This window comes from Cyprinus carpio, chromosome B18 (assembly GCF_018340385.1).
Source record: "Cyprinus carpio isolate SPL01 chromosome B18, ASM1834038v1, whole genome shotgun sequence".
In the NCBI taxonomy this organism is placed as follows: domain Eukaryota; kingdom Metazoa; phylum Chordata; class Actinopteri; order Cypriniformes; family Cyprinidae; genus Cyprinus; species Cyprinus carpio.
The window spans coordinates 14,522,913-14,550,532 of NC_056614.1; the positions used below are offsets into that span (position 1 = coordinate 14,522,913).

The following is a 27,620-nucleotide window of genomic DNA, read 5'->3' on the forward strand; positions in this document are numbered from 1 at the left end:
AGCGCTGATTAAACACAGACATAGAGCCCTGCTGAGCAGTGGGTAAATATTGTGTAATTTGTGTTCCTTAGGGCTACATATTCTCATTCATGCGGTAATTCTTGGCACAATTTTTACTGATGATTTATAGCGATATAACCCCACACAGAGAGTTGACCTTACAGGTAGACGACGTCTGATTTGAGCTCCCACATCTCCTGGTGCTATCAAGCATGACCTAAAGCGACTCGCTCACACTATATTGTGGGTTTAGCATAGCATGAAGAGGATGTTTGCTTCATTTAGAAATAGACAAATACTTGTGAAATGAACTGTATACACATCGTCTTAATTAAGTCTAAGCTTTTTGTTAGGGGTTTGGGGCACTTTTCGCCTTTCGGCCTCCCAGCTAAACCAGCTTTGGCTAGCTTAAACCAGCTAAGACAATCTCAGGCTGGCTTAAGCAGGGTCAGTCCTAGCTTAGCAAGTATATCAATCTACTTCTGTAGACTACTAAGATTGCAAAAAACCTGAATATTCTGAGTACGAACGTATAAACTGTTTTGATGAAATTCCCACCAGCAATAAAATGTTTATCTTAATGTGACTATTCTTGTGTCTTGTTTGTTGCAGATTTTTTGAAAAGCCTGTGTGGAAATCTACACAAGCACATGGAGACTGATTTGGGCTTTACCACCGTCCTTGAGGACTTGTTTCTTGGTGGAAATCCACCATTGTGAGGCCCTACGAAGGTGAACATTGGTCGTCCCATCAGTACACGGTTCTCCTTTTCAGGAGTTTGAGGAGAAGAAGAAAAATAAACAAGCAAGGGAAAAGATCTTCATGAGCGCCAGAAAATCCGGAAAGAAAACACATTGAGACACAAGGAACAAAATGTGGACACTAAACATGACACGTGTCTCAATCCTATTTCTCCTCCATGTCCTTCTGGTTGGATGGGGTCAAACAGCAGAAGATGACGTCACCCCTCGCCTCAGTTTCTCTTACAGTAAGTTCACAGAAACACACATGCACAACTCACTCTGAAAGTGTGTAAAAGAGCAGAATGGTACGAGACCATAAATAAAGGCTGTTTTGGAGTCGACTTAAGAGCTCTGAGGGAGCTATGGGCTGAAGACCCTGTCATCTCCCACAGACAGTAACACTTGCTGAAGTGTTGATAAACAGAAAGCAGATACCAAGGGCTGATTGGTTCATGCTGGCCTCCGGCGTGTTTGTATGGAGGTGGATTACCGCGTTTACAAAACCACTGTGCCATTGCGAACATTATGGGCTACATACACATGCATCTCCACATCAGTCATCAAAGAACAACAAAGCGTCTATTATAAACTTCTGAGTGGTCTCACTATTCTTCAGTGGCATAATATGTCCCCTCTCGCTCATAATGATCGCTGAGCTGCATCTCTAACATAACATCTGTCATGTTAAAGACAAACCACTTCCTCTCACGTGAATCGTAGGCGATTTTGGGTGCGTCCATTCTTGTTTTTGCAGGCTTCGGTGAATTGCGAAGAGAAGAGGCACAATGAGTCTGTAAACACTGCACTATGGCTTTATTAAGTTACTATGGTACTATTGATCGTGTTAAATGATGGTTTTCATCACTAAGGTACAAGTCTTTTGTGATGGAGAATGTTGACGCCTTTTAAGACAATAGCATGGTTTTTGTTAAAGCAGTGGCGTGCGACACACAGTTGTTTCTAATTTAATACATAAAATGGCATGTTGTGTAGTTTGAAGTGTAAATAAGACTATTTATTTGTTGTTTCCAAGTCCACAAATCCTTCAAGTCATGGGCTTGGTGTGTTTGTCCTATGTGTCTTCATCATGTTGGACAAAGGTTTTATGTCAACCTATATTCATACCCACCTGCGTATCCTTTCCACGTTTACTTCTCACCTTCATTTAAACTGGCTCAGGATTTGTGATGGGGTTATACTAAACCTGCTAAACCCGCCTAAACATGTCGACTGCCTTTTTTGAGGGTCTACCTGCATGGAGGTCTTGTTCTCCTGCCAACCATAGGAACTTCTCTTCTCTTCTCTTCTCTTCTCTTCTCTTCTCTTCTCTTCTCTTCTCTTCTCTTCTCTTCTCTTCTCTTCTCTTCTCTTCTCTTCTCTTCTCTTCTCTTCTCTTCTCTTCTCTTCTCTTCGCCTCTCTTCTCTTCTCTTCTCTTCGCCTCTCTTCTCCTCTCCTCTCCTCTCTTCTTGTCTCGACTCTTCTCATTTTGTCTTGTCTTGTCATCTTGACTCATCTTGTCTTTTCGTCTCATTGTGTCCTTTCTTCTCATTTTGGTTTATCTCTTCTCTTCTTGTTTTGCCTTGTCTTTCCTTCTTTCTCACTTTGTCTTGTTTTCTCTTCTCTTCGTTTTCTCTGCTCGTATTCTCTTCTCTTCCTTTCTCATTTTGTCTTGTCTTATCACCTTGATTGTTCTCGTGTCTTCTCATCTGATCTTGTCTCATCTTCTTATCTTGACCCGTCCTTTCTCTTCCCCTCTTTTTTGTCACATTTTATCCTTCTCGTTGTCTCATCTCTTTAATTGTCTTCTGTTCTCATCTCTTCTCTTTACTTCTCATTATTTCTTGTCTCATTTCATCTTTTCTTTTTCTTATGGTCTCATCTTGTCTCTTTAATTGTCTTCTCGTGTGTTTTCTTTTCCTTTATTTAAATCTCTCCTCGCTGAATCTCTTCACTTTTCTTCTGGTCTTGTTTTGTATCATCTCTTGTGTCCTTAGACATCTTGTCTCTTCTTAATACTTTTTGTCTCTTCTCTTCATTTCTCTTCTTGTCTCATTTGTCATTCCTCAGTTCTTTCTACTGGCTGACATTTTCTTGTAGCACTTTGTTCCTCCTGTCCTTTGCTGTTTGTTCTTGTGTTGTCCCCAGGATCATGCTGTATTGTAAGAAAGAATGCAGCTGTTCTTTTCACTGGTGTTTCTCCTCTGCCTGTCTAATGCAACAAGGAACCCTGCTAATTCTCTCTGTTTGAGTGTGTTCCGGTGTGTCTGTGTCTCTGTATACGCTGTCACTCACCTTAATGGCAAATTTCATGCAGGTAAACCTGAATGAACACAAAGTGTTCAGGGCTGAATTCACTAAACATGAACAGAATTTTGCGTCTTTTTTACAAACCAATCATGGTCAAGTTTAACTACCTTCTAATTTTTTTTTTTTTTTGTTTGGTAAGAAATATTTCTTGAAAGCTGCTCTCCTTTTCTCTAAACTGTGAACACAAAACCCAATTTTCAAGCTACATTCACAAAACCTCAGACTCTTCTTGCAAAACCAAACTTTCACCTCAAAACAGTTAATTCTGTGCTCAAAACTGAACTATGTTGTCAAATCGTGCCCCGAGTCAATCAAAATTAAAAAACACTACTGAACAGTCACTAAACACTACGTAGAAAAATAGAAAACACAATGCTCAGGACATGAAGCTGGAGAAATAAATGTTTATTGTTCACTGAAGGCTAAATGCATGTTGCAAAAAAAAAAAAAAAAAACCTGGATTAGCACTTTTACAAAAAGACAAAACAGAAATCTTATGCGTTTGCCACTTGTGTACAGTAAGCCCATGTAAAAACAAAGTACAAAAATATACAAATAAGTGCATTACTCAGCCACAACATCATGTCTCCGTACTGGGTCAGGCCACAGGACTTCATCCACATCACAGGCCACATTTTGTCTGGCCAGGCAACGGGGGAAAAAAAACCCTGGCACGCCGAATCCAGGCTTGGCATGCCTCCACACCTATGTCACCACAGGCCAGTCCCAATGCTTGTAGGAGATTTACTCTGGTGTAAGGTTGGCGTCCATATACCTTCCACCGCCATGAGGAGAATAATTCCTCAATGGGGTTTAGGAAAGGGGAGTACAGTGGAAGGCAAAGAGTGATAAAACCTTGGTTCATATTGAACCACACTCTAACCTGGAGGGCTCTGTGAAAACTCACATTGTCCCAAACAACAACATAGATGGGATGCTCATCCTGCTGCCCTAACAGAGCATCTCGCATGTGATTGAGGAAAATGAGGAGCTGGTGAGTGTTGTAGGGCCCCAGGTCTGCATGATGGTGGACAAGCCCATGATTGCTGATGGCAGCACATAATGTGACATTGCCACCACGCTGCCCAGGAACACCAACAATGGCCCGATGGCCAATCACATTACGGCCTCTCCTTCTCCTTTTGGTGAGATTAAACCCAGCTTCATCCATGTAGATTTATTCATGGGGTCTTTCAATTGCATCCAGTTGAAAAACCCTCTGTAGAAATACATATAGTTTTGTAAGTGATACGGAAAAAGTAATTTAGGCCACTACAGTAAATCACTACTTAGAGTAATCAACATTGAATGTGTCTGGATATATGCCAACCTGTACATACTGGAATCTTTGCTCTTTGACTCTGTCTGAGTTGCGATCAAAGGGCACTCTGTATAGCTGTTTCATGCGCAGTCTGTTGCGCTTGAGGACACGATCAACAGTAGAGAGGCTGACACTGTTGATAGCCTCAAAATTTACTTGGTCCTCAATGATCTTCTGCTGAATTTCACTCAGTTTAATGGCATTGTTCTCATAGACCATATCAACAATTAGGGTCTCTTGGTGTGGGGAGAACATACTTGTCCTCCCACCCCCATGTGGCTTTCAATTCTACAAAAAGAGAACATGGAGTTACAAAAAATATACATGGAATAATAGGCCTACGAACAGTTAGACCAACCCTCAATTACAATACTACAGTATACTGGTACAGTGATGTACTAAAACATATATTTACTTACAGTATACTGTGGTACAGTATATAGTATGTCATATAGTTATTGCTGTCAACATTTACATACTGTACTATAATGTCAAAAAAAGGTAATTACCTGTTCTCTTCTCTAAATCTTCGGATTATGGTGGATACAGTGAATCTACTGATGTTTGGTTGTACCCTTTGTCCAGCCTCCCTCATGCTCATACCATGGACAAGAACATGGTCAATCACAGTAGCTCTGATTTCATCAGATATTACTGTTCTTTGTCTTTGCTGACCACCTCGACCCCCTCGACCTCCTCTCACACGAACTCTTCCTCTCAGATTTCTATCCATTGTAGGGCCTCACAAACCAGTGCTCTCTGAACTGGCTTACTTTATATGTTCCCTCACATCATTAGCCACAAGTGTGATCAATTTTGAGTTGTTGTGTTCAAGTGGTGACATCTGTGCTTTAATTGTGTTTGACTTTTGTCACCTGTGCTCACCATTATGCAGCACGGGTGCAACACAATGAAAATGTGTTGGCAAGTTGTGTCTAAACAGGTGAAAAGGGGTTATGGTTTTGCCAAAAGAGTGACTGATTCAATCAGTGGGTTCAGGCAACTGAGCATTTGGTTCAGACAATAGGGTTTAGTGTTTTAGCAATTGAGAAAAACTGAAAATGTGCAATGTGTAAATTTGCAAACAAAAAAATGTAACTTGTGTTAAGCAGATATTCATGAACATTGCCTGATTTGCATAATTACTTAGTGAACTGAAAATATGCAGACAGTGTAACCAAATAAATCCACAGCTATCAGAGAGTACAGTTTATTCTAAGCGAATCAGTTTTTTGCAGTAGATTCTATATTTAGCGACACTTATAATAAACAAATGATTCTGTACTGTTTAAATGGTTCAAATTACTGCCAATGAACTGTTCAGTGTGTGTGCAGCACTAGTTGAGTTAAATTCAGGAAACTGTTGCGGTCACACTGCGGACTCCTACCCACTGATGAAAAGCCTCTGATCTCTAAACCTATACAGTGATGCAAAACAGACTACATTCTGCAGAACGCCACACCTTTGACCAAAGGGCCGTCCTGCCATTTCATTCTTACTCATTGATGATGATGATAAGCCAAAAACATTGGCGTGAATCTCCCTTGTGCTGACGTTTCCACCTTCTGCATTTAACCCATCCGAAGTGCACACACACACAGAGCATTGAACACACACACACTGTGAACACACACCCGGAAGTGGGCAGATTTACTGCGGCGCCCGGGGAGCATTGGCAGTGCCTTGCTCAGGGCACCTAAGTCGTGGTAATTGAGGGTGGAGAGGATGTACATTCACTCCCCCCACCCACAATTCCTGCCGTGCCCGAGACTCGTGATTTCCGACTCTCTAACCACTTCCTTCGATTGGGAGTCCGACTCTCTAACCATTAGGCCACGACTTCCCTATCAAGAAGGATCAGGGTTTGAGGAAGAGAAACTACATCTGCTCAGCCTCTCTTCTTTTGTTCCTCTCTTTGATACACACTATGCTGCAGTGCTTAAAGCGCATTAGAAAGCTATTTAAAAAGACACCTATAAGCGGTTTACACTAGAGCTCTGTGCTTATCCAGCCATTTTCTCCTGGTAAAGCTGGGAAATGCATCTACAGAAGGTACAGAAAGAAACTCTTGGTCGTTGACTGCTCCACCACTGCTATTTTTGAGTTACAAACATCAGTCCATTGTGTTTATCCTTTTTTATTACCCTAGCCTAAAATTGAAATGATTTATCCTCACTGTAATATATAGCATGCAAACGGTATGGTGCTCAAGCTTTGTGTGGTGTTTGATTCTTTGTTGTTGGAGGTGATCAGGCATGTTTGAAGCAGCAGAGACCTGCACTATGTGTCAACCATGGAAGGCTTCCAAAATGTGGAAACAGTCCATTCATATCCAGCTGCATTCATCATGACGTAGCTTCTCAGATGGCACGTTGCAACATGAGAGGAAGGAATGTCTCTTGTTTACTTACTTAGCTGTTGTTTTTTTAACCCTACAACCAAAGCAACACATTAAAACCTATACATGTTGTTCCATGTGACACTAATTTGAACATATCAAGGTTGTTGTTTTTTAGCACTGTCAAACTAACATGTCAGTTAAGTGTGGTTCATTAAAAATGCAATAAAAGGAAATATAAGAAATATTTCTACAGTATCATTAGAGCAATTTAAGCAAACACGATGCCAATTTTTCATTTAAATTTAAGTAGAATTCATTTTCAACTAGAAGAGCAAAAAAGACAAACTTGTTGGAAAGTTTTAAAAACAGTTTAAAAGTTTGACGTTTTATTGGATGGATGGATGGAATAGTTCACTTCCAGAATAAAAATTTCTTGATAATTTACTCACCCCTGTGTCATCCAAGATGCTCAACATGGCTTTCTTCCTTCAGTCATAAAGAAATTAAGGTTGTTAAGGAAAACATTCCAGGATTTCTCTCCATATAGTGGACTTCAATGGGGACCAATGAGATGCAGTTTCATAGGGCTCTACACAATCCCAGCTGTGGAGTAAGGGTCTTATCTAGAAAAACAATTTGTCATTTTCTAAAAATTGTTTTGAATAAATTTACTGTATGTACTTTTTAACCATAAATGCTCATCTTGGCACTAGCTCTGCGATGCATGTCCATGACTTCGCATTACATAGTCACATTGGAAAAGTCACAAAGCTTGACGTATAGGCAGAAATAGTGACCCAGTGATTACAAAGCGAATGGGCAAAGAAAGTCAAATGCCCTTTACAAAAAAAGGTAAAACATCAATGTTGGACAATTTTGAAGTTGGAGGAGAAAATGAGAGTTATTCGCCCTACCTTACCTTTTTTAACTGAAGTACACAGATGAAGAACTAACCATGCGTGACTTTTCAACGTGATTACATAATGATTAAAGATACGCACGCGCATCGCTAGTGCAAGACGAGCACTTGTGGTTAAAAAGTACTTTATTTTTTTTTGTTTGTTTGTTTTTTACACATACAAAAGAAAGAGGTATGATAAAAGATAACAAAAAAATAGGTTAATTGAAGTCTGTAAGTTTCAGTCATTTTAAGTCCATATATCAGGATTTTTTTTATTCTGGATGTGACCTATGTGTAATTTGGCATATAATGTAATTAATTTGGCCTGTTTTTTTTTTTTTTTTTTTGTCAATCAATGCAATGCTAACCAGGCTTTATCAAATTCAGTCTGAGTCTGACATAGAGGAATTTAACAGACTGCTGTGTGCTGCAAAATAGACGCCACTCATTTTCATTGCGCTTCCACTGTGATTGAATTGATCTTGGCATGACTAGAGTATATTAGAGCCACATTGTGAAATGCTGCTAAGTTTTACCAATAAATCAAACCTGTCAGACCCGTCAGGCATAAACAAGCATACAGGCTCCTACACCCACAAATATAAGTGTTTGTGATTCCGTGATCGCTGTAACCTCATCCTGCATTTATTTATTTGTTTATTCTCAACTCCCTTATGTCACCATGGTGCCCCAAAACTGGACCATCCTGTACATTTTGATATATAACTATATCATACAAATAGTAACTTTTGTAAGTTGCAGGTTTGTGTAAAAATGTTGTTTTTCATAAGTTTAATCAGCCTTTATTTCCAAGTAAATGTTACTACATGACTCATGAAAACCCTAGTTACACCTTTCCACCTTGTGAATTCGTTAGATGCACATTTTGATCAAACCTTTAACTGCAGCACTTGGCGTCATGCACATTTGTCCTCCTTCGTTTAGTTTTAGAGGCCCCCTCTGTTTGAACCGGGAGTGTTTATGTGGGTTCTACTCACCAAACTCATGTCTGACCTATCCAGAATTCCAGCGGTCACCATGGTGTCTGTGCAAGCTGCCACTTCTGTACTTCTCATGCTAACAAGAGAGACATTGTGCCAGTTCACTAGACAAACACTAAACCCCTCTCCTGAACGTCTCAGATTATACTTGATGTCTTAATGTTTTCTGTTTCTGCCTCTCTTGTCCTTCCCGTGACTTCAAACTGCTCTTTTATTATATCGTCTGTTTTTCAATATTTCATGCTGAGTTTGGAGCAGGGAGACCCGGCCACGCACGCAGGTGGAAGAGAACAGAATGTTTCTGAAGTGTAAACTGTGTGTTGCGTCATTCCTTTCTCCTCCTCCTCTGGAGAAGCTCAACAGTCATTTCTCATCAACATGGGGCATTAATGAAAACAGAGCAGTGTGAGAGTACATTTCCCTTTTGGGAAAGCGGTTTGTCCTTAAAGGGGAAAGACACTAAAAGCACACTTTAAAAGATCCTACAGATTCCCAGGAGCACTTTGCTGACCACTTCCTTTGGAAGGAAGGGAGCAGTTTAGAACAACATCGAATGCAATTTTATAATATGGGTTTTTATAAGATTATATCAAACATTATGCCATAAATGTGTTTGAACACAGACAGTATTCAAAAGCTTGGGGTCAGTAAATTTTACTTGTCTCTTATGCTCACCGCATTTATATTTATTTGAAAGAAAGTAACAGTAAAAACAGTAATATTGTGAAATATTACAATTTAAAAGAGCTGTTTTCTATTGTAATATATTTTAAAATGTAATTTGTTTATGTGGTGGTATTGTTGAATTTTAAGTATATTTAATTCTTTATTTTCATTTTATTTAAGGAATAGTTCTAATACGCTGATTTGGTGCTCAAGAAACTTTCTGAAACTGATTTAATGTTAAAACACTTTTGCCGCTTAACATTTTTGTGGAAACCTTGAATTTTTTTTTTTTTTTTTTTTTTTTTTTTTTTTATTGATGAATAGAAAGTTTAAAAGACCTGATTTTTTTTAAAGAAAAAATATATATATTTTACTTTACTGTAATTTTTCTATCAATTTAATGCATCCTTGCTGCATAAATTATAATTTATAAATCTTACTGAACTTAGACATCTGAACAGAAGAATATATACGGTTTGCAAGACTAAACATTTTTCACAAATCAGCTTGTTGGTGGATCAATGTTTATTTAAGTAAATTGCTCCCAATACCCTATGCAGCATCAACAGTCTTCACTTTTTCTGGCAATTTCAGCAGTGCTTTAATGGAGGATGTCTGTATGAAGAGAACGTCCACACAGCCTGAGATGAGCATGCATTTGTTTTTGCCAGATTCATGTGGCTTGCATTGTCATAAAAACAGTGCAAAAGCAGACACGTTCCACTCACTTTTAGTTTCTGTTAGCCTTTGGGGCAACAATTTTCATTTCAGAGTGGTTAGGAAAATATTTTAGCTTGTATATCAACACTTTTAATGAACTCGTATGTCTTCAGGACCTATACAATTTGTTTATAATGTGTATGTGATATGCCCCAGTTTCACTTTTGCGCAATCTAAAAAATACAAATGTTAGAGTTTACAACGTATACTAATGTTATTATAAATAATGTCACACAGCTACAGTGGGATGCACACTTGTATGATGTATTTGAATATTTACATTTACATATGTACTTAATAAAAATACACTGCAATTGGTGTACTAAACTGGTAAACTAATTTTGTACTTAATGCAGTTTAATTGTGCGGAAGAATAGGCTAAAGTTCAACTAAAGATATAGTGAAGTATATTTGCTAAAGTGGAGCTATTGCAAGTATAAGTATAAAAGATCATACAATCCTCATCAAATTAAAACACATTTTAGGTTTAATTTTAAGAACTTAGTAAGAAATAAATGTAATATTTTACTTTTTGTACTAGGGAAGCTACATTATAGGTACACTAGTTAACATGTTAACTATCCAAATGTTAAATCAAACAAGGTTGATTCCCCTCTGGTCTAAATTCATTCTGTTTGAGGCCTAACAAAGACCAGTAAAATGAAAAGAAAAAGATTTTAGTGTTATAGAAATGTCCCACTAGGGATCTGTAGGCTGTTAGATGATACTGAGATATTTCTGTTTTGGATGCACTTAGCAAACCCCAGTGGTTCAGCGTGCCTTTTTATTTGCTCTGTATATTGACCTTTGTGTTTTTTGTACTTAATAAGAGAGCTGAAGCCTTATATTAAAGACAAGAATACAGCATGACATTCTTAAAGTGTAGTGTATGTATCCTAGTCCTAATTCACAAAGCTAATCTGTTGTTGATCTGGGAAAGTGCATTACGTCAGATTTGCTCCAACAAGAAAAACCATTAAGATTATGGTTATGAATATGAATATGGCTCCAGCTTCCATAGCTCATTTGTTCACCTTGACCCATGAAGAACTGTCCTTTATCTGCCATCACCATAAAGTGCAGGATTTCAAATTTATAGCATGTTCCTCAAACGAATGGATCTCGGTGTTCCTGTAAATGTTCCTGAAAAACTTGTCATCATAATTCTTAAACCCTGTTTACAACAAAGCAATTGAAGAGAGCATATTTCCAGATTGTTTTTCCCAACATCTAAAGCAGCTTCAACAGTCAGCACTTTGTCATTAAGGCAACAGGGGGCTTGTCATTCTCCTGACACCTGGAGATGACATTATTTCTCCTTCAGCACATACATTGTTTACCTGGCGCTCTGGATGGTGAGAAATAATGTAAACGCAGCTGGTTTAGTGACACTAACCACTAGGTTTACAGTTTGGGATTTGGTAAATAGCTTTTTAATCTCTGCCGTTTAATAGCGCAACATTACCAGCTGTACAGTGCGATTTGTGTAGGATTGCAATAGGCATTTAACTTTTCCTCCGAAAGCTCAAATAATCAGAAACACTGTATACTTAAATGAGCCGTCTGCTGAGGCCTAAACAAAACAGAGCTTTGATCTTTCACACTGACGGCCAGATTGCCTCACGCAGTCGCTCTTTTCAACGGGATGCTCTGTGTCTCTAATTAACTTCAGGCATGTACTGTTAGAGCAGCCGTAGGGAATTCCGCTCTGAAAACCGAACATGGAAGGGTTTCCTAAAAGCCTGCATAATTAATTTCTCTCTAAATGGATTAGAAAGCAAAGCGCTGCGGATATGGAAATCCATTTAGTAGTGGCTTTCTCCCAAAAAAAAAGACATGTAATTGCATAATGGCAGTAATGATCTCATTCCTCACAAAGTGTCTAGCATAGCTGTGTCTCATAATATATTAGGTCAAGATATGAGAGACTTTGAAGATTGAGGGTCAACAAGACAAGGACGTGCAAGTTATGATATGTTGTATCGCTGTAGCACAAGAGACAATAACTATTCGCCTCATAAGTACCTCTTTCTCTTGTTGACACTCTCAACCCTCTTTCCCCATGAGTGGGAACAGGATAAGCCTTTTTCCCAGAATGCACCAGTGCAGTTTGGAGGAAGCGAATGGCAGCTGTCGTCATGGAATTGCCCTATGGGAACTGACCTCAGTCAATTCAAACAATAATACCACAGACTCATTGAGAGAGAGACCGTATTGTATGTGGGGGGATTGCTAATGTTTCAAGACATGGGAATCGATGAGCAGGGCATCAGAAATGTGGGGTTAGATGGGGTCATTCGTCATCCTTATACAAGCTTATTTAAAGTTATTGTAGTTCGTTTTCTGGAACTGCATTCCATGTCATCCTTAATCAGTTTTGTTCATTGCAGTTAGTTTTCAATGGAGCAGTTCTTTCCTTGCATTTCGCAATCATACCTTTTTAAAACCGCGTAAGTGGTTACAGACAGAGATCTCGGGCATAACGTGCGAACACAAGAACCAACACAGCCCGATATTGCCAAAGACCTTGCTTATTTGAAGTGGTCTGCATTTAATTAGTGCTGGATGTGGGCAGGTGTTTATACAGCTCTGTATACATTTTGCAGCATGTTAGTCATTAACTGGACGTATAAATCCCTTTAAATCACAACATACAATGACCAAGACAATGCAACAGTAAATAACTATTGGTGCTTGCATTACTATTACAATTTATCATACTTAAGCCGACTTTTCACTATCTATGAAAAACAACAAGCGACAAACTGGAAGTCATTCATTCATTTCCAACAGAGAGCTGTACAGGGGTTGTATGGCATTCAGACCATATGCATATTCAAAATTTTCAGATCTGATTTGAGCTTTTAGACTTTTGTGACTAGACTGTAACGTGACTGCCCGACCACATGCGTATGTATTATAATTAAAATTATGAGTATAAGGTGAAAATTAACAATATATTTGCAGTAAAACATCAACTTCAAACATTATTTCTGCAAAATGGGCAGTTATTTGTTTTGTATGGATAAATTCATTAATTTTAACATTTTGAATTAGCAAAGTTTAACAGCTGCTTCACGATCAGCTTACAAGTTATGGGGTGTAGAATATTAAATATATAATATTCATATCAAAATATTAAATTATTTGAATGTTATAGCTTAATGTTAGTATTTATATTAAATAATGATGTTAATTAAAAAGCATTCATATTCAGTTATTAATTTGTGACTCTCGTATAAGATGAGATATTTAAACTTTTTTATATATTATATAAAAATACATAATATATTGTTTATCATTGATATTATTTATATGTGACTGTTTACCACAAGATCAGTCATAAGGGTCAGTTTTTTTTAAATTGAGATTTTCATTGATGTATGGTTTGTTGGGCATAGGACAATATTTGGCCGAGATACAACATTTGAAAATCTGGAATCTGAGGGTGCAAAAAAAAAAAAAAAAAAAAAAAAATCAAAATATTGAGAAAAATCGTCTTTAAAATGTCCAAATGAAGGCCTTAGCAATGCATATTGCTAAACAAAAATAAACTTCTGATATATTTACAAACTATCTTCATGGAACTATTTAATATCCTAATGATTTTTGAAGTAAAAGAAAAATCTATAATTTTGACCCATATACAGTGTATTATTGTTGGCTATTACTACAAATAAACCCGTGTGACTTGAGGTCCAGGGTCACATACAGTATATCAGTATATTTACTAATATATACTGTTAAGTCACACTTACTGTAATTCCTGAAACACAGCCCACTGTCATCATTTGGATTTTACAGTGAAGTAAAACATTCACATGTGTGATTTTCCCCTAATGGGGCACAATTATTTGCATCATTGTGTGACCTACAGGGAAAACGCTTCAGCAATGGCACTGTGGAGAATAATTGGGGGAACAGTTTCTGCCTGTGCAAATCCAACTTAAGCCCTGTTTGGTTGCAGCTATTGCCCTTTGTCCTTGTCTCGCTAAATCGCCATTAAATTTCTCCCCAAACCCTCTGAAATGAATGCTGCCGGTGTTGAGTGGTGCCCCGTTTCATCCTGTAATCAGAGAGAGGGGAAATACGAGACACACAGAGGCAGAGACCCCAGAAGCCTGCCATTAATGTGCCGTGTTGATCCCCTCCTGTGGTTTAGCAGACTGGATTTGGTTGTAATAAACCCTCCTGGTTAAGAGCTGATGCCCTATTATTACCGCATTGTCTCCCCCGGGCTTCAGGAAGCGAGGGCTCAGACCCTCTGCAGCAGCTCCCAGAGACACGGACGCTTTTAGAGTCTTACCTCAGCTCAAAGTCACCCATGGGAGCATAATCAGTGTAATGATTACATGCTCTCTAAGTAAGACCTACCAGAAGTGGATGTCTTGCAAGGATTCTGTAAATCAAGTAAATCAATAACACAGCATACTATGTTAACATTTATACCTAATGACCTTGTATTTTATATGATATTGGTGTGCATTAAGTCCGTAATGAAATCAACAATCTGTACTTTTGACAATAGTATTTGTAATTTATAGTCACTACAAGTTACAAGTCTACAAGTCACTACAAGTTATACAAGTGTATAACTTTTTGGGCAAACTTTTTATTTTATTTCATTTTATTTCATTTTATTTCATTTTATTTCATTTTATTTCATTTTATTTTATTCTCTGCATAAAAAACTGAAACAGTTTTTAAATACTTTATTTTGTTTGATTTTATTTAATTTTTTGTTTGTTTGTTTGTTTGTTTATTTTTTATTCTCTGCATGAAAAACTGAAATAGGAGAAAGTATTTGACACAGAAAAATGCAAGTTCACGTTTAAACATCAATTTCTAAACAGATTTCCTAAATATTCCTGATTTATTTTATTTTATTTTATTTTATTTTATTTTATGCATAATAAGCTGAAAAAAAGAAAAATGGCACAGAAAAATGGCAGTTCACGTTGAAACAATTTTTGTTTTCGAAACAGATTTCCTGAATATTCCTGATTTTACTTTTTTATTATTTTTGTTTCCTGAAAAAGGAGGACGCATGTATTACGCATGTGACACAGAAAACATATGAATTCATGTTTAAACCTAAAACATTTTTTATTTTTTTTTGGCTCTCATTTTGTGTTTAAAGACAAGTAATTCAACCATTAAGCCAATGACAGATGAGGAGAACATTTTGTCATCTGCCATGTAGTGATGAAATTTGTATTTACAGCCTGTTGACATTGATTCAACATATGTCTTAAGACCAGAGGAGCTGCTATCTTGGAATGATGTCATGATTGTAGCATGGGAGTACTGCTTCGCTCTGCCAGCCTATGGAGAGACGAGATGAACGCGTGTACCCACTCATTTCATTTTACACACTGTCTGAATCACCACCAAATTCTCAAGGCTCCTCTGAAGTCATAAAAAAGCCACGCTAAAGTATCCCAAAGGGAATTTCAGCCACACTGCCCTTAACCCTCTTAATAAACACCCCCTACTGGTAGGAAAGACACTGCTTCTTATTGATGCCACTGTCATGGAAACAGAAAAACAGCCTGCAGGAGCTGCCATGATAATGATGCATTGCAGTATCTCTGATTAAGAGATGAACATCTGTCTCCGAGCTATAAGTGACCACACAAATGCTCATTCACACTGATTCAGACACTTTTTGTGGCTGTAACAGGTTTTAGCTATCTCACTGCCAGCCAGTAGAAAACATATGACATTGTTATCTAATACACTAACAAGCAGTGTTTCTCAACTGACCCAAAAGTGAATCCCAGGTTTGTTCATGGATAATAAAATAAAATAAAATAATAAAATTAAAATAACATTACAATAAATACATTTAAAAAACACTAAAATAAATTAAATAAAAACATTAAAATAAATAAAATTAAATAAAAAATTAAACATTGAAAAAAAAGATAATTGTGAATTTATGATAGCAAAACAAATATTCTCATACTTGAAAATTATTTTTATAACTATGCAAAGTAAAAGAGAATACGACCAGACCCAGACTACATCGAATATGGGTTAATTTGACAAAAACATTGAGAAAATAAAATAATTTTTTCTTAATATTAACAAATTTAAATGTTTGATTTTAAGCTGTTTTTTATTCATTTTTGCACTATAATATTATACAAAGCTACCATGTAAAAAATCTGTGTCTTGAAGAAAAACCAACTAAAAAAGCACGATCACATATCTGACTTTTGCACATTTATCATATTTCCAGCAGTAAATCTTTTTGGCTCGGTTTTGCTGACATTCTTCCCTTTCCCCTCTCTTTTTTCCATATCTGCTCATAGATGCAAACGAGAGGTCGGCCAAGAGATTTTCACCCAATGGAGTCTTCAATTACACATCTCTGCTCCTCAGTAAAGAGGATAACATGCTGTACGTTGGCGCTCGAGAGACTCTTTTCGCACTCAATATCACCGATATCAGCAGAACACAGCTGCAGCGTAATGTGAGTATGTCTGTGTTTTATTATGGAGGATGTATAAGCATGTGCATTAGTCTGTAATATGGGCATAAGTAAACGAGAGTGGAATATCATTAATGTTGGGTATAGACAACACTTAAGCACACCCAAGATTTGTACACATATAAGAGTGAATACAGGTAAAGTGAGTCAATTTTTTTCTGACAGTTTGTCATTGGATTCATTGGTTAAAAAAAATTATCCAAATGGCTAAAATCAGAATGATATGGAGCTTGAGTTCAATAACTCACAAATGCAGCTCACTTGAACAGTTCACTGGGTGATTAACAATAGGTTAAATTTCATTTGTTCATCACACAAAACTATCATATGATTCCAGAATACTTGAAATATAGTAGAAAAGTCAGTAAGGACCAACTTTCTGATTCTTTTATTGGTCTTTAGTTTTAGTTTCCATTCATTGTAAGCGACGCATCCTACTTTACCAGTTGTCTCACTTCCCACTATTGTATTTCTGCAAAGTATTACTCTATTACATTTTTCAACAAATTAAAGGGATAGCTTACCCAAAAATTGTCATCATTTACTGTATGAGTTTCTTTCATATGTTGAACATAAAAGAAGATATTTTGAAGAATGCTGGTAATCAAACAGTTGATGGTCTCACTGACGTCCATATTATTTCTTTCCCTACTATGGAAGTCAATGGGGAACAACAACTGTTTAGTTCTTTAAAACATCTTCTTTTGTGTTCAGCATGAGAAAGAAACTCATACAGGTTTTAACAACATGAGAGTGAGTAAATGATTTTTGGGTGAATTGTTCCTTTAAGATTTTAAGTCATAAATAGACTTTCAACATTCACAGCGAATATTCTGTGACTCTCTGAAGGCCTGCTCATGTCCATGGTAATGCATCATGTTTCTGTAAATGCACTTTAATGTAACTGCAGCTTGCGATTTTTACTTTTTCAGTTAACATGGAGCACACCACAGAGAAAGAGAGAGGAGTGCAGTTTCAAAGGGAAAGATTTACAGGTGAGTGAATGAGGTATTCATCAAACCAAGTGGAGAGATGTCTGTACATTTCAGCATGAAGTGCCATGTCGATTCATATAACTCAAGTAAGAAGTCAGTCTCTAAAATAGATATTTGTGAAATGACTGTGATAAATGTGGATCCGAGAAACTGCCCGTCGCACTACTTTCAGTTCGTAGGACCTGTTATTGCCTTGACACGTCCACACTGTAATTTCCCTGAAAGTTTGACACTGCACAAGGGCTGTTATTAGATTAATAATCTGCATGCCTAATTTGCTGCCAGATTGATTTGTCTTGGGAGCCAGGTTTGGATGGATGTTGGGACCCTGATGAAGACGCAGTAATAACTGCTGTTTCTTGAGGCCGATGACACACAGCTGCCAGAAACCTCTCCCAGACTATTACAGAGGATTTAGATCTAACCCAGTGATGTGAAAACAAGTTCTGAGGCCCAGCCAGACAACACTTGTGCACACAACCTAGTGCTTGCTTTGAACATTTGCCTTTATATAATGTTCAACTGCTTGTGTGTATTAGTTTGGAATCTTGGAAAATTAATTAGCATAATTATCATGCTATAATTATCATGTTATCAGTTAGTCATTACAGTTCATTTACATATTTTGTTCCAAACCTGTTTGACTGTGTTTCTACTTTGAATACAAAAGAAGATATTTTGAAGAGCGTTGGGAAACAAACAACATTGCAACCCACTGGGTTCTATTGTATGTATGGAAAGAAAATACTGAGACATTTCTAAAAAGTATTTTCTTTTATTTACCTCTAAAGAAGAAAGGTCAAATAGGTTTGGAACAACGTGAAGGTGAGTAAATGATGACAAAACTGTCATTTTGGGGTGAAAATCCCTTTAAAAACAATCAGAAATTGCTCATACATGTCTAAATTTGATTATTTTGATTAAAATAAAAAAAATATATAAAAAAAAACATTTTGTATTGCATTTTTATTACAATGTAATGCTTACACATCGTGCAAAATAAATATATTAACATGTATTTGAAATACATTTATTTCATGCTAAACACAGTAATATTTGTGAACCTAATAATACCCTGGAATTGTACTTTTAGTATACTAAACTGGTATACTTAAAGTCTGCTAAATTCTAACAACTAATTTTGTACTTAATGCAGTTTAATTGTGCGGAAGTAGTGCTAAAGTTCAACTAAAGATATACTTAAGTTTATTTGATTGTGCTAAAGAGGAACTATTGCAAGTATTCTACAGGTACACTTTAAATATCTTGCATTTAAAGACTGATATTATTCAAAGATCATACAATCCTCATCAAAAGTGACATTAAGGCATAATATTAAGAAATGTGCGTTGTGTACAAGTGATACTCCAAATAAAGTTTAACCCTTAATCGTCATTCGGGACAAAGCTGTGTTTTTTTTAAAATAGTTTCCTTAATCTTAGTGGTTCAAGACTTGGCTACTTTACGTAAATTTGCCACCTGAACATAAAAAAAGAGGACTCGATTCAACAAAAAAAAACTCTTTAATTTGTCATCCGTGGGCACCCTAGGAAATGAATGGGATATACTAAAATTAAAAGCATTATTTATAAATCCAGTGCATATCAAACATACACAGAAATGAAGGTTTGAGCCTATACATCAATCTCAATCACTCACACACACACACACACACACACACACACAAAAGCCATTGAGTACTACAGCCAAATTGTGCATTGAAATGTTTGGTATTTTGATATTTTTATACCATCAAATGTCACCAGATGGCACCAAAGTCACCAGATGTTTAGGTTTTAGCTGTCTGAACTTACTGCAATTATATTTTTTTACTGAAGTAAAATAAATATTAAATATAACATAAAAAATAAGCATATTTTACATAAAAATCCTTCTGGACACATGTGGGCAAATTAAAGCTTCCTTAATCTGAGTGGTTCAGGACTTGGCTACTTTTCCTAAATTTGCCACCTGAACACACAAAAAAATAGAGGACTTGATTCAACAAAGTGGTTGAAAAAAAAAAAAAGAAACCTTCCTAAATTTCTCCTATAGGAAATGATTGGGAAATACTATTCAAAAAAATTCAAAAATTGAAAACTACTGCTAACTAGTGGCTATTGATATTTTTGATATTTTGATATTTTTATACCATTATGAGCCACCAGATGTCACCAAAGTCACCAAATTTTTAGATTTGGTATGTCCGAACATAATGGATTTTTTTTTTTTTTTTTTACTGAAGTAAAAGAAATATTAAATATAACATAAAAATAAGAATATTTACATAAAAATGCTACCTTTAGAGAAAGAAAAAAAAACACACCAAAAAATGCATAAATTGTTATTTTTATTTTATAGAAAATTGGGATCACAGCTGAGACCTTCCTGCCCAAATTTGTCCACTAGTGACAAATTAAGGGCTGCTATACGAAGGATGCTTGAGGGTTAAATGTAATTTTTAAATCAGTAAGTCTTGAGCTATATGTCAGTAAACATGTTAATAGATTTTAACTATTCTTAGTATGAAATAAACTTATTTTAAATATATTACTCTTTTTTTACTAGAGTACTCTTAGTCACAAACAGCACAAATGAGTCTTTATATATTCATGAAAATACATAGCTGCCTTTTCATTTTAGGAACAGGTTCCATTGCAAGGGGATCATCATATTTTGGGATTCATGTTATGGACTCCATATTAACTAATTATTCATCAAGGCCCTGCACTGTCACATCCATGTCTTAAATGTATCTCCCTCTCTTATGCGTTTCCTTTTTTTCCACTTTCTGATTCCAGATTGACTGTTTCAATTACATCAAGATTTTACTGCGTGTGAACAGCACTCACCTATATGTGTGTGGAACGTATGCTTTCAGCCCTATCTGCGCATACATCGTAAGTACTGTTTAATTTTGTTCTATTGTCCTGCAGGATTTCACCACCTCCCTCCATGCTTTTAACAGGCTGCAGGGGAGGAATTCATTATCCATGTAATTTACTCAGTCAATCAAAATGTCCACAGAAATACACTCTTCAGCTCTCCCTAAGGGTAGATGCTGCTCAGATGAGAAATTATTATGGCCCTGCTCTTTACTTAGACCTTTCACTCTGGAGACTATGCCTGGATCGGTCTATGCATTCGAGGGGTCGACACTGACCACTAAAACTGAAGCTTTAGGATAGTGTACTTCGCCTACACAAACTGATTCTATAACAGCTGTCCCCTGAAATGGTTTGCAGATGCATATTTTATCTTCATGCCCCTATTTAGACACAAACAAAATATAACCAGAGTGCGTACAGCTGCAAATCCTTCCAAACATTCTTTTTATCAGTGTCTTTGGCCCACACAGAGTCGATAGTACACACATCATTCCTTCACTTTGAGTGCGTTCATCCTGTTCTCACTATCTCTTCAGACTTATCGCAATAACATGATGTTCTGTTCAGCAAAGTAAGGTCCTTGTTTAGATCTGAGCAGTCAGGACAGTCGATACAAGAGACAGTGCTTGCTGTCTTTACAAGAATGTCCCTGTGTCTTTTTTCTTCCAGAACACATCTGATTTTTCACTGGTGCGCAATGAAATGGGAGAAATAATCACTGAAGATGGTCGTAGCCGGTGCCCTTTCAACCCTGAATACAAGTCCACGGCCATCATGGCCGGTACATACCACAAAAATTGGTGTCATGTATTGTACTGTATGTGTGCAACACTATTTTCCAACTTGCTTAATATCTTTTCATTTGAAATGATGGTTTTACAGATGGAGAACTGTATGCTGGCACAGTCAGTAACTTCCAAGGGAATGAACCCATCATTTACAAAAGCCTTGGACAGGGCACAGCCTTAAAGACAGAAAACTCACTGAACTGGCTGCAAGGTAAAAGCCACATCCACTACCATCCTGCTCTTAATAGGACTGATTCACTAATCACTGCAGCACTTTTGAACATTGTATCTGAGCACAAAAACTTTACACATTAATCACCTGACACAATTCAGTTTAACCAGGTGCTAACTGGTGCTAATTTATTTTTGCCAGGTACCATTACCATTGCACTATTATTGCACATGGAAAGCCATGGAATGGATGTTTGAGTCCACGATGTGTTTTTTTTTCTTCTTCTTCTTTTGCGTTATTTATATATTATTATGGTATTTATTTTTTTTCCGTTTTTATTTTGTTTTAGGAAACTTTGTTCTTTTGTCATTTTTATTTTGTAATTTGTATATTTCATTACAGCTTTAATTAATTATTTATTTATGTTTTGTTTTAAATATTTTACTTCAACTTGTCAAGGCAAAACTTCTAACTTTTAAGTTTTTTTTTTTAAGTGGAATATTTATATTTTATTTTATTCATCAAGTTTTATTTCAATTATCATAACTGATTTAAAGAGGATTAAAAGATTAGAAGATTAAACAAAAGAAAGTAAGTCATATAGGTTTGTAATGACATGACAGGGAGTAAATGGCCACAATTTAAATTTCTGTTGAACTATCCCTTTAAGTAATTCAGGCACTACAATAGCACAAACAGCATGGAAGTAAATGGCTCTGTCAGCGGGCACAATTCCCCCCATTCTGTTCTCTTTAGGGACTCAACTCCACTGAACTTACCACTGAGAAGCAATTTTGGCACAGCAGATAATTATTCATGTTAAACAAAACTACAGAGAACAAAACAAATCAATTTAGCATCAGTTTACACAGTTGAACCCTTCTCACTTTACTAAAGTGCAATGCGTAATAGCTTAACATTTTGCCATAAGTGGCAAAGTTGATGAAAGACACATATGCAAAATCAATACTAAACACTTTAATAGTGTAACAAAAGATTTCTCTCAGTAATTACAACTAAAGATTGTCATGTAAAGGGGGTTTCAGGTGGACCTGTGGATATATTTGAAACATAAAGTCCAGATTACTTACAAACGCTGCTGTACGTTGCATGACATGGATTGACATTTGTTTTTATTTCTCAAACAGACCCCGCTTTTGTAGGCTCAGCCTACATACAGGAGAGTTTGCCCAAAGGCAACGCAGTCGGCGATGATGATAAGATTTACTTCTTCTTCAGTGAAGCAGGAAAGGAATTTGATTTCTTTGACAACACCATTGTGTCACGCATCGCTCGCGTGTGTAAGGTGAGGGACAGTTTTGCATAAACACAGTGTTGATGGCAGTTGGATTAGGGCTATTCCCCCTACAGCAATAATTCAACTATATACATGTACAGACACAACATTTATACAAATGTGTGTGTGTGTGTGTGTGTGTGTGTGTGTGTGTGTGTGTGTGTGTGTGTGTGTGTGTGTGTGTGTGTGTGTGTGTGTGTGTGTGTGTGTGTGTGCGTGCGTATGCGCTTACATTGACTGCATGATGGTTTTTATCTGTCACACTGAGTTGAAAGAGGTGTGCTACCTTTCAGAGAGATTAAAAGGTTTGTGTTTCAAAGACGCATTCCTCAGTGCAGAGTGCCTCAAATTCTTATCACTGCTCGGCAAATATTTGCGTTCATCCGTCAAGTTGAGGGGCAGCTAAAAATGCACATTACGTAAAAAGCACACACATTCCTCACAGTTCCTCCAGAGAGGTCAATACTACCTGGAGAAAATAATCCTGTGGGTGCCTCCAGGTATTGAGTTGTAAATGCTATTTGACTGGATCTGCAGGAAAATTAGGCTGTAATAGCATCATATGTGCAAAGTTCCCAACTTTCCAGTAGTGAATAAAGAGGGAAAAGAGTTAATAAATAATTTGTTTAATATATTATATAACAGTTAGTCCAACAGCAATGGGAATTTTCACTGTTTGTATTGATCTAGATAAAGCAGATCTGCTTGTCTGTGTTTGATTGTTTAGACACACTGATTTGTGATAGCACCGTCTTTATGATTGAGCCAATGTTTCATTCAATAATGTTGTTTGTTTAATGATTTATTCAGTTGAAAGTCGAGTGATTTTCTTTTTTTTTGATTCATTAATTTTTTTTATTTAATGGTTTGCTCAAATCACTGATTCATTCAGTTACTCTCTGAGAGCAAGTCATTGAATCATTGCCTCAACCAATTTGTTGAAACAACTGATTTATCCAGGCATAAAATAAGCACCAGTGAGTGAGTCTTTGAATCATTCACTCAAACAGTTAGTTGTAACCATACTGCTTTGAGAATCCTGACAATTAATTCAGCAACCCTGAATACAAGTCCACGGCCATCATTGCTGCAATGTGCCACAAAAAATGGAGTAATGAATTGCAACACTCTTTTCTGACTTGCTTTGTTAATATCTGTAGGTTTGAAATGATGGTTTCAAAGATGAAGAACTGTATGCTGGTACAGTCAGTAACTTCCAAGGGAATGAACCCATCATATACAAAAGCCTTGGATAGGGCACAGCCTTAAAGACTACAAACTCACTGAACTGAATTGTTGACTCAACCAGTTTGTTCAAACCACTGATTCATTCAGTTACTCTCTTTATAAGCGAGTCATTGAATCATTGGCTCAGCTGATTTGTTTAAACGGAGTCGTTCAGTAGCAAAACAAGCATATCGTTTTATAAGTAAGTCACTGAATCATTGCTTCACCCAATTTGTTGAAACAATTGATTTAGCGATGAAATAAGCTCAGATGAGTGAGTCTTTGAATCATTTACTCAGACAATTAGTTCTAACCTCACAGCTCTGAGACACCTGACAGTTAATTCAACAACCCTGAGTACAAGTCCATGACCATCATGGCCGGTAAGTGCCACAAAAGTTGGTATAATGTATTTATATCTGTTGGTTTGAAGTTATGGTTTTACAGAAGGTGAACTGTATGGTGGCACAGTTAGTAACTTCCAAGGGAATGAACCCATCATTTACAAAAGCCATGGACAGGGCACAGCCTTAAAGACTGCAAACTCACTGAACTGAATTGTTGACTCAACCAGTTCATTCAGCGACTCATTGATTCAACTGATTTGTTTAAACTGAGTCATTCAGTAACAAAACAAGCATCTCTCTTTATGAGTAAGTCATTGAATCATTGAATCAACCAATTCGTTGAAACAACTGATTTATCCAGGGATGAAAAAAGTACTGGTGATAGAATCATTCACTCATTGAATCATTCACTCAAACAATTAATTCTAACCATGCTGCTTTAAGACACCCGAGAGTTAATTTAACTGTGGACTTGTTTGAAACTACTTTCTTTTAGAACAGCAAAAATAGGCAACATAACAGTCAAATGTATGTTTCTACATATTAACTACTAGTTTATTTAAATGTACAAAAACAATTTTATATAATCGTACTGTTGGTCTGAATATCAGTATTGCTGTGATGATATTCCTAACAGAGGCTCTCTTGCTAATGTGATATGTTGCTTGCAAAATAATCTATTTAGTCAAAATACACTAATAATTTTAACCGGCTGTCAGTGAAGAAAAATGACTTTGAGGCACAGAAGTGTAGTTATGGCATCTACAAGCAGGGGGTAACGGTGCTATGCTAACTTTGACCCCTTGATATTTTCAAACAGCGATGACAGTGATGAATAGAAACATTCAACGATTGCCATGTAGCTCATTCAAATAGGCTTTTTAAACCAGCTTTACTAAGGATAATTAACTAATGGTTTCCGTTTTCATACCAGCTAATTTACCAAGTGGCAGCCGATAGAAGGTTCACGCTCTCCTGTCTCCCTGCCTTGTAATATGGATTATCACACAGCCTGCATGAAATGCCTCCTGACAGATAAATGGTTGCCATGCCAGGGGGGATGTGGCCTGCTTATTTGCATCCAGTACCTTAAACATTATCCCAGGTTCCCTTTTTAGCATGCCCCATATCCCTCCTGCCAGATCCACTGGAGCCCAGCCATGAGGAAGGGAATGAAACGATTATGTTTATAGGCTGCATTTTCTTGGTACTGTACCTTATCTTTTCTCATATAGTAAACAAATGTAATGACTCCTACAAAGCACATTAGTAGACTTAATTGTCTTGCATTCTTTGATGTGATATGCAACAAAGCCACGCTTACGGGCCAATGCACAAGTCCTTTCCTATCACATCTTTGACTTTTCTAAAATTTAATTTCCTTTGCTTATGCTCTTCGTCTCGAAGCAGTGCATTTGTGCACAAGGAGTGATCTGAATCTTAAGAAAGTCTCTGCATTGCCAGTTGGGTTAAAGCACTGACCTTGACTGTTCTGAATGGTGCATGAGCGGAGTGAAAAATCTGCAAGATTCATTTGCCGTCTCGTCTTGCTTTTGAAGTCTGAGAATGATTTCAATTCCGCAGCGCTCTCTATATTTCGGTTTCTTCTCTTTTTGACTCCTAATTTACCTCCAATCAAGTGTCACTGTAATATGGATATTGGTGCACTTTTGTCAAATTCCAGTGGAAACTGTGATGCATGTAAGACTATCCATTTACGTACTGCAACAGTTCCTTATTGTTTTAAGATTCTTTCTGAATAGTGCCTGGGGTTTGCATTTGAAAGGGTACCATATCATTTACACTCAGAATGACAATGAGACAATGAGCAGAAGCTGTAATCATTTCATTTCAGTTTTAAAATGAATGGCATATGTGGAAGCTGCATACATAGCAGTTCAGTTCTTTCTGAGCAAAGCTTTTAAAGGTGCATATACATATATAAATTATAATTTATATATATTGTAATTATTATCAAAACTTTTATTATTTTGAAATTATTATTATTAGATAAAACCATTTATAAAGGTATATAAAATTACACACATTTATGCATACATACATACATACATATACATATGTACACACACACACACACACATTATATATATATATATATATATATATATATATATATATATATATATAAGATAAAAACATTGACAACCAATCAGAAAGCACTCAATTTGAGCTCAAGCATTTAAAGCCGCATACGTCAAAACTGTGTGCAAACAGAATGTTACCATGCATTAGTGTGGGCTCTAATATAGTTATTTTTATAGTTTTCGTTCTTGGTATGAAGGGCTCTTAACTCAGCCCTCAGCTGTTCTCAGTCCTAAACTCTGCTGTTCAATGATTGGTGAAAGCTTCCCTTTAAAAGATTTTATTGGAATGTGTTGTTGCCGTCCTGCTGGTAGGGGAAGGCGTTGTCCTGCGTGCTGGATTACAATAATATTATAATTAGTGGAAAGCTAATTTTCTTTGGAGAGCAGCTAAGATGGATGAATAAATATGGTGCTATTGGAACCTCTGCTTTTCGTACCTCTGGCTGTCACTCAGGCCATTTGTACTTCACATTTGTCTGTTTCTCTGCCCTGTTCTCTGCCCAAACGTCTCTTTCTCTTCTTGTCTTTGATTTTATCTCTCTGTCCATTTATTTGTTCAGCTGTTCAGTATGAAGTTCTGCTATAGCGAGAGTTGACACTAATATAAAGCTCCTCTGAAAAACAAAAATATTTAGTTGATTCATAGTGTGGCTTTGTACTTCTTTACCTGTGTCATAAGGTTTATTATCCAACCTCCCTTCGTTTTTGTAATTTCCACTATACCTTTTCCTTAAAATGAAAGCATGATGAGGGAGAAGTTCAAGTCCAGTCAGTATTAGATTAAGCAATTGTATTAGGTAATTGAAGAATTAGTTAAATCATTTCCTTATTTTATTTCATTGTTGTCATTTCATTAATGAAAATAAACTGAGGTACATCTGGTGAAAGATTTGTGGTCAGCTGCATCCATATTCTGTAAGTTATTGTGCTAAAATGATTAGTCCTGCCTTTATATATAATATAAACAGAACATTACTGTATGTTATATATGTTAAAATACAAAACAGATCCATAACATTGTCCACTAATGAGTAATTCTCATAACAGCCTGTTTTTTTTTTTCTTCTGATAGACATTAAAGCCCTTGAATTATACTTCCTGTTTTGTTTTAAGGGACTTAGAAGTTCCAAAGTTAAAGCCTTTACTACCCTCAGGGCCCCAATCAAGTCTTTATGTAATAGAATATGTTACAGATTTTATTGAATTTTTGCCATTATGATCATCATTTCCATTGGCTGCATCAGTTTGTTGGCTTCGACAGCAGCTACTAAGTTCCCTCTTGTGGTCAGAAGTGCTCATAACA

General features: G+C 36.6%; 1 protein-coding gene across 3 annotated transcripts in view; it reads left to right on the plus strand.

The window, feature by feature from the left end:
- Nucleotides 1–27,620, plus strand: part of LOC109063944 (semaphorin-4B-like) — a 67,898-nt gene that overhangs the window by 32,173 nt on the left and 8,105 nt on the right. For all 3 annotated transcript variants that reach the window (XM_042743966.1, XM_042743967.1, XM_042743965.1), the window contains exons 2-8: nucleotides 613–988; nucleotides 16,320–16,480; nucleotides 17,431–17,493; nucleotides 20,295–20,393; nucleotides 21,051–21,162; nucleotides 21,264–21,380; nucleotides 22,490–22,647. In XM_042743966.1, the coding sequence (XP_042599900.1) occupies nucleotides 874–988; nucleotides 16,320–16,480; nucleotides 17,431–17,493; nucleotides 20,295–20,393; nucleotides 21,051–21,162; nucleotides 21,264–21,380; nucleotides 22,490–22,647 (825 nt within the window). In that variant the 5' untranslated portion in view covers nucleotides 613–873. The remainder of the gene's footprint in view (nucleotides 1–612; nucleotides 989–16,319; nucleotides 16,481–17,430; nucleotides 17,494–20,294; nucleotides 20,394–21,050; nucleotides 21,163–21,263; nucleotides 21,381–22,489; nucleotides 22,648–27,620) is intronic.